The 18,657-nt window shown below is 37.1% G+C and overlaps 1 protein-coding gene across 2 annotated transcripts in view; it reads left to right on the top strand.

Annotated features, from left to right (window-relative positions):
- The first annotated feature begins 225 nt into the window (after positions 1 to 225).
- ACADM (acyl-CoA dehydrogenase medium chain) overlaps positions 226 to 18,657 on the top strand; it is a 38,465-nt gene continuing 20,033 nt past the window's right edge. The window contains exons 1-6 of one of the 2 annotated variants that reach the window (XM_061411558.1): positions 226 to 355; positions 3,673 to 3,760; positions 9,582 to 9,679; positions 9,792 to 9,861; positions 11,001 to 11,101; positions 11,876 to 11,956. In XM_061411558.1, the coding sequence (XP_061267542.1) occupies positions 326 to 355; positions 3,673 to 3,760; positions 9,582 to 9,679; positions 9,792 to 9,861; positions 11,001 to 11,101; positions 11,876 to 11,956 (468 nt within the window). In that variant the 5' untranslated portion in view covers positions 226 to 325. The remainder of the gene's footprint in view (positions 356 to 3,672; positions 3,761 to 9,581; positions 9,680 to 9,791; positions 9,862 to 11,000; positions 11,102 to 11,875; positions 11,957 to 18,657) is intronic. The other variant, XM_061411559.1, reaches the window with a different exon arrangement.

Genomic DNA, 18,657 nt, shown 5'->3' with positions numbered 1-18,657 from the left:
AAAGGACCGGCGGGAAGATAGGGTTTTTCAGGGAAACTCATTGGGTCCCGTCAGGCACCTAGAGCACATTAGATCTCCCTCCAAGATGGCGGGGGCCGCAGAGGGGGCCATTGCCGATTGAGCATGCGTTCAACTAAGCCGCGCAGGCTGCCCCCTCCGCCGTCTTTCGTTTTCCTTCTAGTCCCTTCCAACTGAGGCCCCGCCCACAACTTTTGCGGATGGGCGGGGACATAATGTAGGCAAGGGCAGGGGCGTCACTAGCCAGGCGCGTCCGCGGAGTAGGCACAAACTGGTTAGAGACTGCATAACCGGACCGGCAGTCACCATGATCGCGCTGTTTAGGCGAAGCTGCGGGGTGAGAGGAAGAGCAGGGCTCGGCGCGGGTGGGAAGTGGGGGTTGTGGTATTCGGGAGGGGGCCGGGCGGGGTGGGAGGTTGTAATAAGGAAGAAGCCCAATCATCAGGCGCCTTGGCCTCTCTTACCCCGCTCCTGGTTGCTGCTGCTGCTAAGTCGCTTCAGTTGTGTCCGACTCCGTGCGACCCTATAGACAGCAACCCACTAGGCTCCTCTGTCCCTGGGATTCTCCAGGCAAGAGTACTGGAGTGGGTGCCATTGCCTTCTCCGCCGCTCCTGGTAGTAGCAACCAGGATTCTGGACCCTCGCTGGCTTTCGCGCCCACCCATTCCTCGCACTGTTGGACAGAACGCTTTCTGGGTTTTCAGGTTCCTGTATTTCCTTGGCAATTGGCCCATATATAGATGGCGTCCCCTTTTCAGAATATCTCTTTTCTTTCTCTGGCCCGAGAACCTTCCAAAGATTTCCCGGAGGAATCCTGTCATATCCCGAAGTAAACCCGTCTTTTAATTGGTCAGGGCCTAAAAATTACAACCGTATTTTTGCTGAACTAGTTTTTATCTCTTGGAGGACACTCTCTCTTGGCTGTCAGTCCCTGCACTAATAAGGAAGTCTTTTGTGATGTTTTTGCTGCAAAGTGCAGAATTCAGATAATCTTTACCTTGGGTGCCTGCCAAGTAAGGAGGAAAAGGAAAATGGAGCAGGTGCCCCTTAGGGTACTTATTAATATCCATTTGGTTTTACAGTATGGAGGGAGGCGCTTTCAGGTTGTGTACATGTAAATAAAGGAGAAAAGAAAATCCCAGAGCTTTTCTGTGAAGCTTGTCTGTTTCTTCTAGTGTCTCACAGATTTTAAGTTGTCTCAGCTACTAGATACAGTTCGCTATTTTAAATATTATTGCCATTTACATGTTATTTATAATTGAGAAAGTTATGTCTTTTTACCAAAATAGTGTCGGGTTCAGAGTAATTCTGATGGGTTATTGCCCAGTATTTGTCATTGCTATACAAGTTAATGGGTGCTGAAGGCAGAAATTGAGGGATTTAAAAAATGATTTTACATGCTGATACCAGGAAAAAAGACCTGGATTTCTCAATCTCGGGGAGGGGGCAGGTGGGGGGGGGGGGTTGTTGCGGGGACGAAATAGATACAGAAAAACCTGATCCAGAAAATTTACGCCACTTTGACACTCCCATAAAACTCAGACTCTTAATTCCTAAGAAATATGCAAAGGTTTTCAATTATAACTGTGCTATTATTGCAAAGTTAATGCTTGATTAAAGTTGCTGCCCTTGGAGGTTTTGAATTCCGTGTTTATAGCAGAGAATCCAGAGTTAATAGCATTTATAAACGGTTTTGCTTCCAAGACATTAACGTACTTTGATCATCTCGACAGTTACCCAATAAGGTTAACCTCATTTTCCAGGTTTGGAAAGAAGTTAATAAACAAGTTTGTGGATATTGTTCCCTGGCTGTAACTACCTTTATACTTTGTTTTATGTAGCACATTTTCCTGTAGGGTCATATGTAAACTCTTTGTAAATTACTTTAAATACACTGATAATTCCCTATTTAAAATCTCAACAAACCATTTACCTATATTGTGAGGTCTGATTTTGTGCCATGCTGTCTAAACACACATTTAGAAGAAGTTTTTAGTTTGATTTTCGTGCAATTTTTTTTTTTCTTTATAGAATCTAATAGCAAATTAGGATACTTGAAAGAGCAGTATAGCAGTATGGCACGAATTCTTCATCGTAAATTCTTCGTCCTGGTTCCTAATAGAAGAGTGACCTTGGCCAATTTTACTTGACCTTTCTGAGCCCCAGTTTCTTCATATACAAAATAGGAATAAAAATAATTCCTTAGGATTGACTCAGATTCAGGTGCATTAATACATGGAATGTGACTGAACAAGAATAGGTTTGGTGGACAATGAGTACCTGAGAAACCATGTTTTAACTCCAAAATAAAATTAATGAAAATTACAAAGAAAATGTGAATTTTTATATTCTATAATTTTAAAAAAAATTGTAGTATAAAATATATTTTTGAAAGGGTTATTTAAATTAATACATTTGATAGTCTATATTGTCACTTCACATGCAGGTAATTCTGTTTACAAGTTGAAGTTGTTATCTACAAAGTGGACAGTTTCTTTTCACAGATTTTGAAAAACATAAGTTCAGTCCTTCATCTTTTAGTAGATTGTTGAATTTCTCTTTTCTTTCAATGTCTAGCTTAGTAAAATTTAGTTCTGTCATATTCCTTAAACTGTAAATTGTGTAATTTTGGCTCTCCTTAAACATTTACTCAAGAGTTCCAGTATGTTTTCCAGTTTGATAACTTTAATAAATGCAAATGGTTACTTTTTGTGCATATTGAACTGTTATGAGTATAAAAATAGATTGCAAAGGAACAATATCTGACTATATCCTTTCTTTCTATGAATATAAAAATAGGTTGCAAAGTAATATCTGATTATATTTTTATGTATCTTTTTGAAGAAATGAGTAGATTTCAGAAATTAAGACAAATAGTTGAGTAATGGTTTAAAATAGGGCTAGCAAACTTTTTTGTAAAGAGAGTAAATATTTTTTGGCTTTGTGGACCATGTGGTTTCCCAACTCTGCTGTGATAACAGCAATAGACAATGTGGTTTGACTGTGTTCCAACAGAATTTTATTTACAAGACTGGTGGGTACCATAGTGTGCTGGCTTGGCTCAGAACATTCTAAGAATACTTACAGACAACAGAAGAAAATATATAACATGATTTTAGGCTAATTTGTTTTGTTAAAGTGAGGTATCTTAGAAAATGGAGTGCTTCAAGGGGAAGATTCCCAGAGATATTCTTGGGAGGCTGCCAGGGACAGGGAACCAAAGTTGATGAATGAGGCAACTCTTGAATGTAGAGTGATACTATTTCATTTTTGCCCCCCATTGCAATTCCCCAGTTACAAGGTGTTCTGGTGCTGGAAGGTGAGATTTCTGAAACAGTGGTTCTAAGTCTACTACTACCCTTGACTCTTACTTGTCTTGGAAATACTCCATTTTAGTAGTGCAAAGCTACTGATTAGTTTTATTTGCATTGCATTTTTTAAAGAAGAATTTCCTTTATGATAGGTGTTAAAACATCTGATAATTGACTTAATACAAAAATCAAATTATGGTTGAAGGCATTTAAGTAATGACTTAAACTGTGTTCCTGAATATGGTCAAACAAGTTGCTCTGTTTACTTGTAAATGCTTATCAGTATTCTACTTGACTGATGTTTAAATTCCCAAACTTATTGTAATAAAAATATTCTTTACAGGTACTGAGAAGTCTTTCTCATTTTGACTGGAGATCACAACATACAAAAACTGCCCTACAACGTGAGCCAGGATCAGGATTTAGTTTTGGTATATATTTTGTTTTGTGTTTGACTTTAAACTTGTATTTGTTATATATATGAAACTTTTTTTAAAAGACTTTCTATTTCATTATTTATTTATTATTGGCTGCCACATGGCATATGGGATCTTAGTTCCCCGACCAGGGATTACACCCGTATTCCCTGCAATGGAAGCTGGAGTCTTAACTATTGGATCAACAGAGAAGTCCATATATGTGACTTTTTATATGTAATTATCTGGAATATGTTTGTAAACAAACTTAGTAATGTCTGTCACCATCCGTAGATTGTTCACTGTTAGTCACAGCCATCCTTTCTGATCTTGTTTTCTTCTTCAGCTGTAGTTCCCTATACATACATCTGTATTAGCAGCATGTATATATATTCCTGCCATTTTTCAGTATATCAGTTCAGTTCAGTCGCTCAGTCGTGTCCAACTCTTTGCGACCCCATGAATCACAGCACGCCAGGCCTCCCTGTCCATCACCAACCCCGGAGTTCACTCAGACTCATGTCCATCACATTGGTGATGCCATCCAGCCATCTCATCCTCTGCCATCCCCTTCTCCTACCCCCAATCCCTCCCAGCATCAGGGTCTTTTCCAGTGAGTCAACTCTTCGCATGAGGTGGCCAAAGTATTGGAGTTTCAGCTTCAGCAACAGTCCTTCCAAAGAACACCCAAGACTGATCTCCTTTAGCATGGACTGGTTGGATCTCCTTGCAGTCCAAGGGACTCTCAAGAGTCTTCTCCAACACCACAGTTCAAAAGCATCAATTCTTCAGCACTCAGCTTTCTTTATAGTCCAACTCTCACATCCGTACATGACCACAGGAAAAACCATAGCCTTGACTAGACGGACCTTTGTTGGCAAAGTAATATCTCTGCTTTTCAACATGCTGTCTAGGTTGGTCATAACTTTCCTTCCAAGGAGTAAGCGTCTTTTAATTTCATGGCTGCAATCACCATCTACAGTGATTTTGGAGCCCCCAAAAATTAAGTCTGACACTGTTTCCACTGTTTCCCCATCTATCTGCCATGAAGTGATGGGACCAGATGCCATGATCTTCATTTTCTGAATGTTGAGCTTTAAGCCAACTTTTTCACTCTCTCTTTCACCTTCATCAGGAGGCTTTTTAGTTCCTCTTCACTTTCTGCCATAAGGGTGGTGTCATCTGCATATCTGAGGTTATTGATATTTCTCTCAGCAGTCTTGATTCCAGCTTGTGCTTCTTCCAGCCCAGCGTTTCTCATGATGTACTCTGCATGTAAGTTAAATAAGCAGGGTGACAATATACAGCCTAATGTACTCCTTTTCCTATTTGAAACCAGTCTGTTGTTCCATGTCCAGTTCTAACTGTTGCTTCCTGACCTGCATATAGGTTTCTCAAGAGGCAGGTCTGGTGGTCTGGTATTGCCATCTCTTTCAGAATTTTCCACAGTTTATTGTGATCCACACAGGCAAAGGGTTTGCATAGTCAATAAAGCAGAAATAGATGCTTTTCTGGAACTCTTGCTTTTTCGATGATCCAGCGGATGTTGGCAATTTGATCTCTGGTTCCTCTGCCTTTTCTAAAACTAGCGTGAACATCTGGAAGTTCATGGTTCACGTACTGCTGAAGCCTGGCTTGCAGAATTTTGAGCATTACTTTACTAGCGTGTGAGATGAGTGCAATTGTGCGGTAGTTTGAGCATTCTTTGGCATTGCCTTTCTTTGGGATTGGAATGAAAACTGACCTTTTCCAGTCTGTGGCCACTGCTGAGTTTTCCAAATTTGCTGGTATATTGAGTGCAGCACTTTCACAGCATCATCTTTCAGGATTTGAAAGAGCTCAACTGGAATTCCATCACCTCCACTAGCTTTGTTCATAGTGATGCTTTCTAAGGCCCACTTGACTTCACGTTCCAGGATGTCTGGCTCTAGGTGAGTGATTATACCATCATGATTATCTGGGTTGTGAAGCTCTTTTTTGTACAGTTCTTCTGTATATTCTTGCCACCTCTTCTTAATATCTTCATAAATAACAGATCCACTGTTCCATGTGAATAGTCTTCAACTTAGAAATGAATACAACAAATACTTTTTAAACACTATTAGATACACATTGCTAGGTATCTACTAATAAGCCAGAGTCTTGTTTGGCTATCATATATGGAACAGCAGTTTGGTGCTAAATATGGTTCTTAGTCTTGGGATTGGGGAGCCATGTGGTGTTGGGGGAAAACAGAATAACATTTGCCTTCCCCTTTTCTTTTGAAAATGAAAACCAGGCAAAGAATTTGAAATAATAACACCTTTCTTTAGCATCCTTTGCCCCCTAGAGTGCTTCTTGCTTCAGAAGCATTGCCATTTCTCTAGTTTAAAAACTGATTTTCTCAATTCACTTGGTCTCAGAAAAAAAGTTAAAAGGCAGCTGAGATACAAGTCATACCCTGAAAGAAATAGAAAACTCAAAACTCCCTAGGGTTAACATTTTTATTTTTTATTTTTTAAGATTGTTAGCATCCATATAAAGTTTTTTTTAACAGAAGTGAAAATTTCAAAGCAAGGTGAGGATAGCAGTTTGGGACACTGTATCTTCTTATTTTCTTATTGAGATATTAACATAGGTTTGGTATCATTGCTATTTAGTTTCAGTTTGTCACATACAGATTCATACCCAATAGTAAGAGACTAGTAGTAGGAATCTGTGATGATTTGGTGAGTGACAGAGGATGAAATATAAGTGTTTCGGAGGTAGATTGTGGAGGTCAAGTAAAGGAATATTGATAACACCTGTGACCACCAATTGCACCTATCTGTAACATAAGATTTATTTGACGATTAAATTATATGACATACATAAAATCCTAGCTTATAGTGATGGGATCAAAGTACGTTCTCAAACAATACATAATAGATCCCAGCCTTCCCTACCTCTTTGCCACTCACAATCTCGTATGTTGTTGTTGTGCAGTCGCTAAGTTGTGTCTGACTCTTTTTGACCCCATGGACTGCAGGACGCCAGGCTTCCCTGTCCTTCACTGTCTCCCAGAGTTTGCTCGAATTCCTGTGCATTGAGTTGGTAATGCTATCTAACCATTTCATCCTCTGCTGTACTCTTCTTTCGCCTTCAATCTCTCCCAGCATCCAGGTCTTTCCCAAAGAGTCAGCTCTTTGCATCAAGTGGCCGAAGTATTGAATCTTCAACATTAGTCTGTCCGTGGGCATTCAGGGCTGATTTCCTTTAGGATTGACTGGCTTGATCTCCTTGGTCTCCAAGGGACTCTTCAAGAATTTTCTCCAGCATAATTCAAAAGCATCAATTCTCCAGCGCTCTGCCTTCTGTATGATCTAACTCTCACATCCATACATGACTACTGGAAAAACCATAGCTTTGACTAGATGGACCTTTGTTGGGCAAAGTAGTGTCTTTGCTTTTTAATATGCTGCCTAGATTTGTCATAGCTTTCCTTCCAAGGAGCAAGCATCTTTTAATTTCATGGCTGTAGTCACCATCAGCAGTGGAATCCAAGGGGAAAAAAAAAATCTGTTACTGCTTCTACTTTTTCCCCTTCTATTTGCCATTAAGTGATGGGACTGGATGCCATCATCTTCATTTTTTGAATGCTGAATTTTAAACCAGCTTTTTCACTCTCCTCTTTCACCCTCATCAAGAGACTCCTTAGTTCCTCTTCACTTTCTACCATTAGAGTGGTATCATCTGCATATCTGAGGTTGTTGATATTTCTCCCGGTGATCTTGATTACAATTTAGGATTCATCCAGCCAGTATTTCAGTCCAGTATTTCACATGATGTACCCTGCATATAAATTAAATAAACACAGTGACAATATATAGCCTTGATGTAGTCCTTTCTCAATTTGGAACCAGTTCATTGTTCCATGTAAGGTTTTAACTATTGCTTCTTGACCTGCATACAGGTTTCTCAGGAGATAGGTAAGGTAGTCTGGTATTCCTGTCTCTTTAAGAATTTTCCACAGTATGTTGTGATCCACACAGTCAAAGACGTTTGTGTAGTCAACAAAGCAGAAGTAGATATTTTTTGGAATTCCCTTGCTTTCTCTATGATCCAACGAATGTTGGCATTTTGATCTCTGGTTCCTCTGCTTTTTCTAAATCCAGCTTGAATATCTGGAAGTTCTCAGTTCATATACTGCTGAAGCCTAGCTTGAAGGATTTTGAGCATAACCTTACTAGGATGCAGAATGAATGCAATCATATAGTAGTTTGAACATTGCCCTTCTTTGGGATTGGAATGAAAACTGACCTTTTCCAGTCCTGTGGCCACTGCTGAATTTTCCAAATTTTGTTAACATATTGAGTGCAGCACTTTAACAGCATCATTTTTTAGGATTTGAAATAGCTCAGCTGGAATTCCATCACTTCAACTAGCTTTGTTGGTGGTGATACTTCCTAAGCCCTGCTTGACTTCACACTCCAGGATATCTGACTCTAGGTGAGTGACCACACCATTGTGGTTATCTGGGTCATTAAGACCTTTTTGGTATAGTTCTTCTGTGTATTCTTACCACCTCTTCTGCTTCTGTTAGGTCTTTACCATTTTTGTCCTTTATCATGCCCATCCTTGCATGAAATGTTCCCTCAATATATCCAGTTTTCTTCAAGAGATCTCTAGTCTTTCCTATTTTATTGTTTTTCTCTACTTTTCATTGTTCATTTAAGAAGGCTTTCCTATCTCTTCTTGATATTCTCTGGAACTCTGCATTTTATCTGTAAAATGCTATTGAATACCAAATTTCTAATGTCTTTTATATTTTATTTCACACATCCCTATACAAGTTATTGCTATAGTCCTAAAATTCTTATTTTTCATTCTTACCTTTCTGCCTTTTCTTTCATTCTTCTTGCCCAAAACATCATATATTGCTCTTAAATTTTACCTATCCTTTAATGTTGGATGCAACTATAATAAAACTGCATGTTAGTGTGGAATTGCAAAAATTAGTAGTAATTGGCTTCTGTGCTTGGTCCAGCCACCCTATTTCTTTCATTAATTTAAGAAGCCTTCCCACCACTTTTGTCAGTTGCTTTGGGCTCCTTCGGAGAAGGCAATGGCACCCCACTCCAGTACTCTTGCCTGGAAAATCTTTATAAACTTAAGTTATCTGAGTTTAAAGGAGGAGTAAGATTGAGTTATGGTATTCTTATATGGTATTTTGTACAAGTTTTATTGGTGTATGGTCACTGGTCATGTCTTACCTCCCTAATTAGATTGATTCTTGAGGTCATTTTAGTTTCATTTCAGTATTAGTAAACGTGACAATCTTTGGGCTTCCCTGGTGGCTCAGAGGTTAAAGCATCTGCCTGCAATGCGGGAGACCAGGGTTCGATCCCTGGGTTGGAAAGATCCCCTGGAGAAGGAAGTGGCAACCCACTCCAGTATTCTTACCTGGAGAATCCCATGGAGGGAGGAGCCTGGTAGGCTACAGTCCACAGGGTTGCAAAAAAGTCAGACGTGACTGAGCTACTTCACTTTCACTTTCTTTCATGATGATTCTGCTTCGGAGTTAAGAATAAGTAAGAAAAATTGTTTTTACTTAAATACTGGGAAGAGAAAAACTTGTTTGTATCTGTTACTCATTTGTAAAAGCGAGAAATCTTAACCTACCTTTTTGGCATTAATATTGACATAGATTTAATTATATGGTACAGTGAAATCTTGAGTAGTCTGAAAGCACATTGCGTTGTAACTTTCTGGCTATCAAAGGTGAAAGTCTCCATTATAATTATAAATATCTACATACTGACTTCATTTTCTCAACTCATTGTCCTATTTAAGTATTTAAAAAATAACTTTCCCTTAGAATTCACTGAACAACAGAAAGAATTTCAAGCTACTGCTCGTAAATTTGCCAGGGAGGAAATAATTCCACTTGCTGCAGAATATGATAAAACCGGCGAGGTAGGTATATTCACTTTAAGGAGTGAAAGTCTTTGACAAATTTTACAAGATTTTAAATATAAGTAGATTTTAAATATAACTTTTTTCTCTATTATTACTATATTTCTTTCAGTACCCTGTCCCATTAATTAAAAGAGCCTGGGAGCTTGGTTTAATGAATACACACATTCCAGAAAGTTGTGGTAAGCTTTCTTTACATTTTTAATCCTAGCATGCACATGAAGAAGAAAACTCTAAAACTCTGTTCAGTCATTCTTTCAAATATTTGTCACCATTAAATGGTTTTGTACCTATGTGCCCCTGTATAGTGGAGAAGGCAATGGCAACCCACTCCAGTACTCTTGCCTGGAAAATCCCGTGGACAGAGGAGCCTGTGGGCTGCAGTCCATGGGGTCGAGAAGAGTTGGACATGACTGAGCAACTTCACTTTCACTTTTCACTTTCATGCATTGGAGAAGGAAATGGCAACCCACTCCAGTGTTCTTGCCTGGAGGATCCCAGGGACGGCGGAGCCTGGTGGGCTGCCGTCTCTGGGGTCGCACAGAGTCGGACACCACTGAAGCGACTTAGCAGCAGCAGCAGCAGCCCCTGTGTAGACTTCAATGTTTGCCAGCTTTTAGAAGCCTTGTACTCAACAATCAGAGGCATTCTTCCTTCTTTGTAATTGGTTCCAAAGTGGGGTTTCCCTGGTAGCTCAGATGGTAAAGAATCTGCCTGGAATGCTGGAGACTCAAGTTCAATCTCTGGGTCAGGAACATCCCTGGAGTAGGAAATGCAAACCACTCAAATATTCTTGCCTGGAGAATTCCATGGACAGAGGAACCTGGCAGGCTACACCCCATGGGTTCGTAAGAGTCCGAGTAAACCTAGTGATTAAATCACAATGTTAACTTAATCCTTGTTAACTTCTCTGTCTAGGTTGGTTGAGTTGTTGCTTTTAAATTCTACTTTCAATTTTACATTTAATTGAGACGTCCTTTCACTCCTTTCCTTAAAGGGTCAAACTTTTAGCAAAGTTGAATCAAATTTTTGCAAAATCAAGGTGAAGCAGGAAGACAGGTCCACATTACAAATAGTAAGAGAGCTTTTTGAAATTTTAAAACTAATTTTAGCTTTATATAACAAAGTATACTTTGTTACTGTATTGGCCCAAAATCTTTTAGTTTCTTATGTTATAGATACTGTATTTGTAAATTTACTTTTAAGATTAAGTTAACCTAATTGTTATATTATATTGCAAGTCATTTAAATAATTTGCCTTTATTTCTGTTGAGATATGCTATGTATTACAATGGGCTCTTAAAACATTTTGATATTGTAGGAGGTCTTGGACTTGGAACTTTTGATAGCTGTTTAATTTCTGAAGAATTGGCTTATGGATGTACAGGGGTTCAGACTGCTATTGAAGCAAATTCTCTAGGGGTAAGTTATTTAGAAAATTAATTGGCTAACCGAGCTGTTGTTAATGAAAAAGCCCTGCTAGGTTAGGTTAGTTGGCAGAACACAGTTTTCTTCTAAAAAAAACAACAACACAAGGTTCTGCAATGAAGCCTGGATTTTTACTCCATGAGTTGATTGTTCTGACCATGTTGTCATTAGTACTTGGAGTCCTGCCTGTCCTTGTGGGGAAACTGTACACTTTGGCTGTGGCTTCAGTGGCAATTCTTAGATAAGGTCATTCAGGAAAAAGATTGGGATGACTTGCTGCCACTGCTGGCAGTGCTGAAGTTTAGTGAATAAGTCTTAGGAGACCTGATCATATGTACCATGTCATTTATTATAAATTTAATTATTTATCTGTGCATTTTACTACAGTAGATGTTTACATATTACGTTACCAACAAGTCCTATATAACTTAGTTTTATGTGCATACTTGGATTAACAGATTTATATCCTTGTGGTGTTAGCTCTCTGACTTAGAGGCAGAATAAAGGCCATTTCTTTGGGCTTACACTTGGGGAAAAATAGTTGTCTTGTTTTGAATTGTAGTGTTATATTTGAATTTACTAGGAATTCCCTGGATGTCCAGTGGTTTCAACTCTGAGTTTTCACTGCTCCAAGGGCCTGGGTTCAGTCCCTGGTTGGGAAACTAAAACCTCACAAGCTGTGCAGCAAGGCTAGAAATAAAGAAAGAATTGACATACCTAATTTTAAAATATCTTGCTTTTTTAATGTCACTTTCCTTTGGTTGACAGCAAATGCCTGTTATTATTGCTGGAAATGATCAACAACAAAAGAAATATTTGGGGAGAATGACTGAGGAGCCATTAATGTGTGTGAGTATATGCAGCAGCTACTTTATTTCACATTTAAGAAAGGAATAAAAATAGAAGAAGAAAGGAATAAGCATGCTCTCTTTCCTTTTCAGTCTGTATATATACATTGGGCCATATAACACATTAAGACAAAAGCAACATATTTAAGTACAGTAGTGTTTCTGGGATGCCAAAAAGTTTCATAAAATTGTTCTCTTGCCTGTTTCCAGAAAAAAGAAACCTACTTATAATGTTTCTAGGATGCCAGAAAAGTATCGTAAGAATCCTCTAACTTATTTCCAGGCAAGAAATATCTACTTAATGGAGCACTCTGGAGCTCTTGAACTGAGTGGTTGTGTGTCAGGAAGTTCAGATCGAATATATAATTCTAGGTGTTTGAACTAATAGTTTATTGAACTAATAAGAAATTAATATGACTGAAAAGATAACTGTTGGATGACTGACTTCAGGAGGAGAGTTATAGATTTTATTTAATTTTCTGAGAGTTACTCAACTAATTTTTAAATTGGATTTTTTTAAAAAAGATATTTTCATACATTTTACACACATGCATACTGAATTTTTATTTTGAAAGTGACTTTACATAAGGATTTTTTTCTTTCTCTTTTGGGTATTAGTCAAACAGATTTCAATCTAAGGTCTGATGGTGATACTGAAACATAGTAAATGGTTATTAGTTTTGAGCTACTTGTGAGAATCAGTCTGAAAGAGTAGAAAGTAATATTTGAAAATAAATGTTTTAAATTTATTTCAGGGCCTAAATTTCAGGCAAACTAATAAAAGACATTTATATGTATTTCCTACTTAATTGTCAATTTGTTTCAACAAATGAAAGTTTCTTAGAAGGCTAAATCTCAATATTATCTAAGAATTGTGTGAAACATCCAAGTTCTTTTCTCATAATGTATAAAATGTTAGAAACAAGCTAAAAAATTGTAGCATAGAGAGATGGTTAGAAGAACTTAATGCACTGATAAGAGTATTTGTAATTATCTTATTAGTTATAAATAGGTATTTCTAAAATATTAAAGTCTTTTAAAAGTAGTTTAAGTATTTTAAACATTTCTTTGACAGTTTTGTTTGTTATTCATACATTTAACATATGTAAAAATATATTCATTCTAGTCCCTAAAGTATTCTGATCTCTGAATTAATAACGGTTTGCTGTACATTTTCCCTCTTCTAGCTCATAATATATACTCAAATATGTATCTAGTGCAATTGATGTAGTCAAATATGAAGCCAAGGGTGAAAATGAAAATAATCAATAGGTGTATTATTTCAAAGTATTGCTTAATTTATACTAAGTTTCAGTTAATGCCCAATAACATTTATAAAATTATAGTACTATTGTGTTTTGTTTAAACTTTCTAGAAATTAATATTTAAAAATTTTTTCTGATTATAAAAATGACATAGAAGATTTAGAAAGATACAAAGAGGAGCAAAAATGTCTGTAATCCCTCAGATATGAAGTTAACTGGTATAACTGTCTTACTGTATTATTGTATACTCTATTTGATTTTTTAATACACACAGATGTATTTTTCACAGTTATGGTCATATGTGCAGTTTTATATCCTTTTTAATAAGCATTTTTATGTTCTACTTTTTAAATACTGTGATATTTATTACTTCAAAATATGCTATCTAATTGATGTACTATAAATTATTTCACTAGTCCATATTATTGAATATTTAAATTCCTTAGATTGTTGCTTTTAAAAATAATGTCATGGTAAAAATTTATACAGAAAAAGATAAGTCTTTGGCTTTAACTTTACAGGGTTGGTACCTATTTGTAAGATTTAATCTCTTGCCAGATCATGTGATCAGTTATACTCTTCTTGAGGATATGAGAACAGAAATAAATAAGGGTAACACTATAATTATTTTTTTGATTAGAGTATAATTGCTTTACAGTGTTGTGTTAGTTTCTGCTGTATAATAAAGTGTATCAGATATATGAACACAACACATATATCCCCGCCTCTTAGACCTTCCTCCTACTCCCTCCATCCCACCCCTCTAGGTTATCACAGAGCAAGGAGCTGTATAATTAATTTTCAATACCACTTAGTACAGAAAAATTTTCCAAAAATCAAAACTAATTGTATTATTGTATATATATATATTAAAATAATAAGAAACCACCATTTTCTTTTTTAAAAATTGGGTTAAATTTTTTAAACAGCATATACCTAAAATATATACAGTATTAGATGACTAGAAACAAGTATTAGACTGTTGGAACAAGCTTGTCATAAGCAAGACCTTCAGTAAACTTATTTGTCCAAACATGGTCTAAGAACTTTGAAGTGTCTGAAAAAACCTAGCAGTGGTAAAGAAAACTCTTGTCACAAAACCATACATTTCCAGTGGAACTGGGAAGTATTAATAGCTGAAATGTAACTGAAGCAATGCTGAAGTTGAGGTCCCAAGACCTGGCTTCAAGCAATGTAGTAGCAGTAGGATCTTATATAGTTACTTAGCTTCAAAATCTCTTCTGAAAATAGAGCATATAACATCTTAGAAAGATACAGTAAGATACAGTACTTATATTTTTATAATAATATCTTCACATAGTGTCCCTTTTGCAATGTAATAGAGAAATTTCTTTCATACCTAATACAGGGGAAACTGTTTCTCTTTAACTGCCATTCATTCATCCATCCATTCACTTAATATCTGAATTCCTTGCTATATGCCAGTTTACACTTACAGGTAGTATTTTTTTGTTTTGGTAAGTAGGAAGCATAGAGTCAGTTTTATAGTCCTCTGTTAATAATTTTCTGAACCTCAAAGCATGTGTTATAGTATGTTATTCTTCTAGTTTACTTTTACTTCAGTGTGATTTTTTAAAAAAACATGTATTATATAAACTACCTCCAGTCCCTTTAGAGTGTAAGACCAAAAAAGTTAGTAATTTAATAGAGAACAATGAAAAATTGCTTAGTAAACTCTACAAAGATAAGGTGGTGGCATCATCACTAATAAGCTTGTAATGTTATTCTCATTCTTCTAATTTTTTGAATACTGTGTACCAGGTAGACTTAGAATAAAACAGTGAATAAAACTGGGCTCCTGCTCACAGCAGACTGGTAGACCCTCAGATCCTTACCCAAATTGTATTATTATATTTGTATTATTGTATCATAGGATTTATACAATTATACAACATAAATTCTTCATAAATAAAGGAATATTATTGTAATATATTCTCTTAATATTTTAATATATTATTTTAAGAATATTAATATCTTTAAGAATATTAAATTAATATCTTTAAGACAATCTTTTAATATTATTTTAAGAATATTATTTTAATATATTTATATAAAAATAAATACTAATTTTCTTGACTTACATTGTGGTAGTGAAGACAAGTTGCAATGGAAGCAAAAGTGGCTTCTGCTGAAAAAAAATAAAATTAAATTACTCTGTGGCAATCAAATAAGACAAAAACCATCCATTTGGTATAGAAACACACAAACCCATACACTTCATAAGCTCTAAAAACTATACGTTATAAACCAGAGAAATGTCTAATAGCACATTTCACGTGAAAAATTCCCAACGTTATCAATACGTAAAATTTTGGTATTTTAAAGCGTTATTTTTTCTGAACAGTTCATTTGTATAATACTTTTTTGTTGTTGTTATGATGCTGAAAACATCTTCGAATCTCCAGGTAGAAGAGTAATCTAGTTAGTTTTATGTGTCATCTGAATTTGCTCTATCACATATCTGTGAAAAGGCCATCTAGCTCATGTTTTTATATCTGGGAGTCACAGGCTCCTGAAGCAGCTGCATTTGGGAGTATCTCTGACCATTAGAAAGCTTTTCTAGATTATATGCTCCTGAGGAAAAGGATTGTGTCATTTCTTTTTATCATTTCACCGCCTGATACCATAATAGGTGTTCAGTACATTTGAATAATTTCATAGTAGTTTTCTCCTATCAATTCAAATTCTTTCCCTTGCCTATATAACCCTTCAGCTATTTGATTATGGCTATCGTGTGAATCTTATCTTTTCTAAGCTAATTAGAGACAATTTTTTTCATCTTTTTTTCACAATAAAGTCCTATCACCTTCTTAAAGGTGACTCAAAAATATCATAGAGTTAAATATAGTACTCTAACATGGTGTGATAAGTACAGAGTAGAATGGTTTCATCACTTTCATTTTAGATACCGTGGTCAGTCACGTCTGACTTTTTGTGACCCCATAGATTATAGCCTCCAGGCTCTTCTGTCCATGGGATTTTCCAAGCAAGAATACTGGAGTGAGTTGCCATTCCCTACTCCAGGGGATCTTCCCAACCCAGGGATTGAACCCGCATCCCTAGCATCACTTGCATTGGCCAGTGAATTCTTTACCACTAGTGCCACTTTTAGATAATCTAGAGAGAAGTAGTGAAGAATGGACAGGAAATAATTTTGTTTGGGACACATTTTGCTTAAGGTATTTATTACCAAGAAGAATGTCTAATAGATAAATCCATGTGATAAGGTAAAGGTCAGGGGAGAGGTAAAGCCTGGAACTGGAGACTTAATAGGCTATTCGGTGAGTATACCAAACCTTAGCACCAATGGAGAGACTGATTTGGCAATTTAAGTCAAGAGTAAGTTTTATATAAATTAACAGTGCTAATGCTATGATCTGTATGATCTATGTTTAGATCTGACCTTTACCTTCCTACATGGACTTAACTCTTAGACATTCTTTTTGGCAAGACTTAAATAATTGATAAAAAAAATAAATACATTGATGCCTTCGAATTGTGGTGCTAAAGAAGACTCTTAGGAGTCCTTTGGACTACAGGGAGATCAAACCAGTCAGTCCTAAAGGAAACGAGCCTTGAATATTCATTGGAAGGTCTGATGCTTAAGCTGGAGTTCCAATACTTTGGCTTCCTGATTCCAAAAGCTGACTCATTGGAAAAGACCGTGATGCTGGGAAAGACTGAAGCAAAAAGAGAAGGGGGTTACAGAGGATGAGATGGTTAGATACAGCATCACCTACTCAATGGACATGAATTTGAGCAAACTCCGGGAGATATTGAAGGACAGGGAAGCCTGGCGTGCGCAATCCATGGGGTTGCAAAGAGTCGTACGTGACTTACTGACTGAAAGACACCTGAACTGCTGGTACTTTGCCCTGCACAATGCTATTTCATTCTTCTGTGCCTAGATCTGCTTGCCTCATTTATTTGTCCTTCAAGACTTATCTCCTCCAATGAGTATTTATTGTATCTCCTCTGAAAGTATTCTTTTTACCCTCCTTATCACTCACCTCCCACCCTTCTATAGGTCTAAGTAGTCATTTCTAATGTCCTTATGGTCCCTTACTACTTTGAATTAAAATGAACTGTTAAGGTTTCTCTCTTTGGACTTAAGTACCTTAAGGGTGAGGAACTTGTGTCTTCAGGCCTTTTATTCACAGTTCCCGTCACCTAGTAAACGTGAATGAACTCCAGCAACCCATTGTTCACCCTTCACCATTCCTTTATCCTCTTGGGAAATCTATATGCTTTCTACCATCCCTGCCTCTTGAGAAATCTGTATGCAGGTCAGGAAGAAACAGTTAGAACTGGACGTGGAACAACAGACGGGTTCCAAATAGGAAAAGGAGTACATCAAGGGTGTATATTGTCACCCTGCTTATTTAACTTATATGCAGAGTATGTCATGAGAAACATTATTGGGCTGGATGAAGCACAAGCTGGAATCAAGATTGCCGGGAGAAATATCAGTCACCTCAGATATGCAGATGTGGTGGCAGAAAGTGAAGAAGAGCTAAAGAGCCTCTTGATGAAAGTGAAAGAGGAGAGCGAAAAAGTTGACTTAAAGCTCAACATTCAGAAAACTAAGATCATGGCATCTGGTCCATCACATTATGGGAAATAGATGGGGAAACAGTGCAAACAGTGTCAGACTTTATTTTTTTGGGCTCCAAAATCACTGCAGATGGTGATTGCAGCCATGAAATTAAAAGATGCTTGCTCCTTGAAAGAAAAATTATGACCAACCTAGGTAGCATATTAAAAAGCAGAGACATTCCTTTCCCAACAAAGGGTCTGTCTAGTCAAGGCAATGGTTTTTCCAGTAGTCCATACATCCATGTATGAATGTGAGAAGTGGACTGTAAAGAAAGCTGAGCACCGAAGAATTGATGCTTTTGAACTGTGGTGTTGGAGAAGACTCTTGAGAGTCCCTTGGACTGTAAGGAGATCCAACCAGTCCATCCTAAAGGAGATCAGTCCTGAATATTCATTGGAAGGACTGATGCTGAAGCTGAAACTCCAATACTTTGGCCATCTGATGCGAAGAGCTGACTCATTTGAAAAGACCCCGATGCTGGGAAAGATTGAAGGTACGAGGAGAAGGGGACGACAGAGGATGAGATGATTGGTGGCATCACTGACTCAATGGACATGAGTTTGAGTAGACTCCAGGAGTTGGTGATGGACAGTGAGGCCTGGTGTGCTGCAGTCCATGGGGTGGCAAAGAGTCGGACACAACTGAATGACTGAACTGAACTGAACTTATCCCTTTATCCATTACTGTTTACATCTTGTCACACCTCTGTTGAAGAGCCTTAAGAGGCTCCTGTTCTTTCTACCAGATAAAAATTTAACTTAGTATAATAAAAGTGTTTTTTATCATCTGTTCCCTTCCTTTCTTCCCAGATTAATTTTC

Source organism: Bos javanicus, chromosome 3, assembly GCF_032452875.1.
Source record: "Bos javanicus breed banteng chromosome 3, ARS-OSU_banteng_1.0, whole genome shotgun sequence".
In the NCBI taxonomy this organism is placed as follows: domain Eukaryota; kingdom Metazoa; phylum Chordata; class Mammalia; order Artiodactyla; family Bovidae; genus Bos; species Bos javanicus.
Note: the sequence above shows the minus strand (reverse complement) of the source record. Positions and strands in the feature narration are given on the sequence as shown.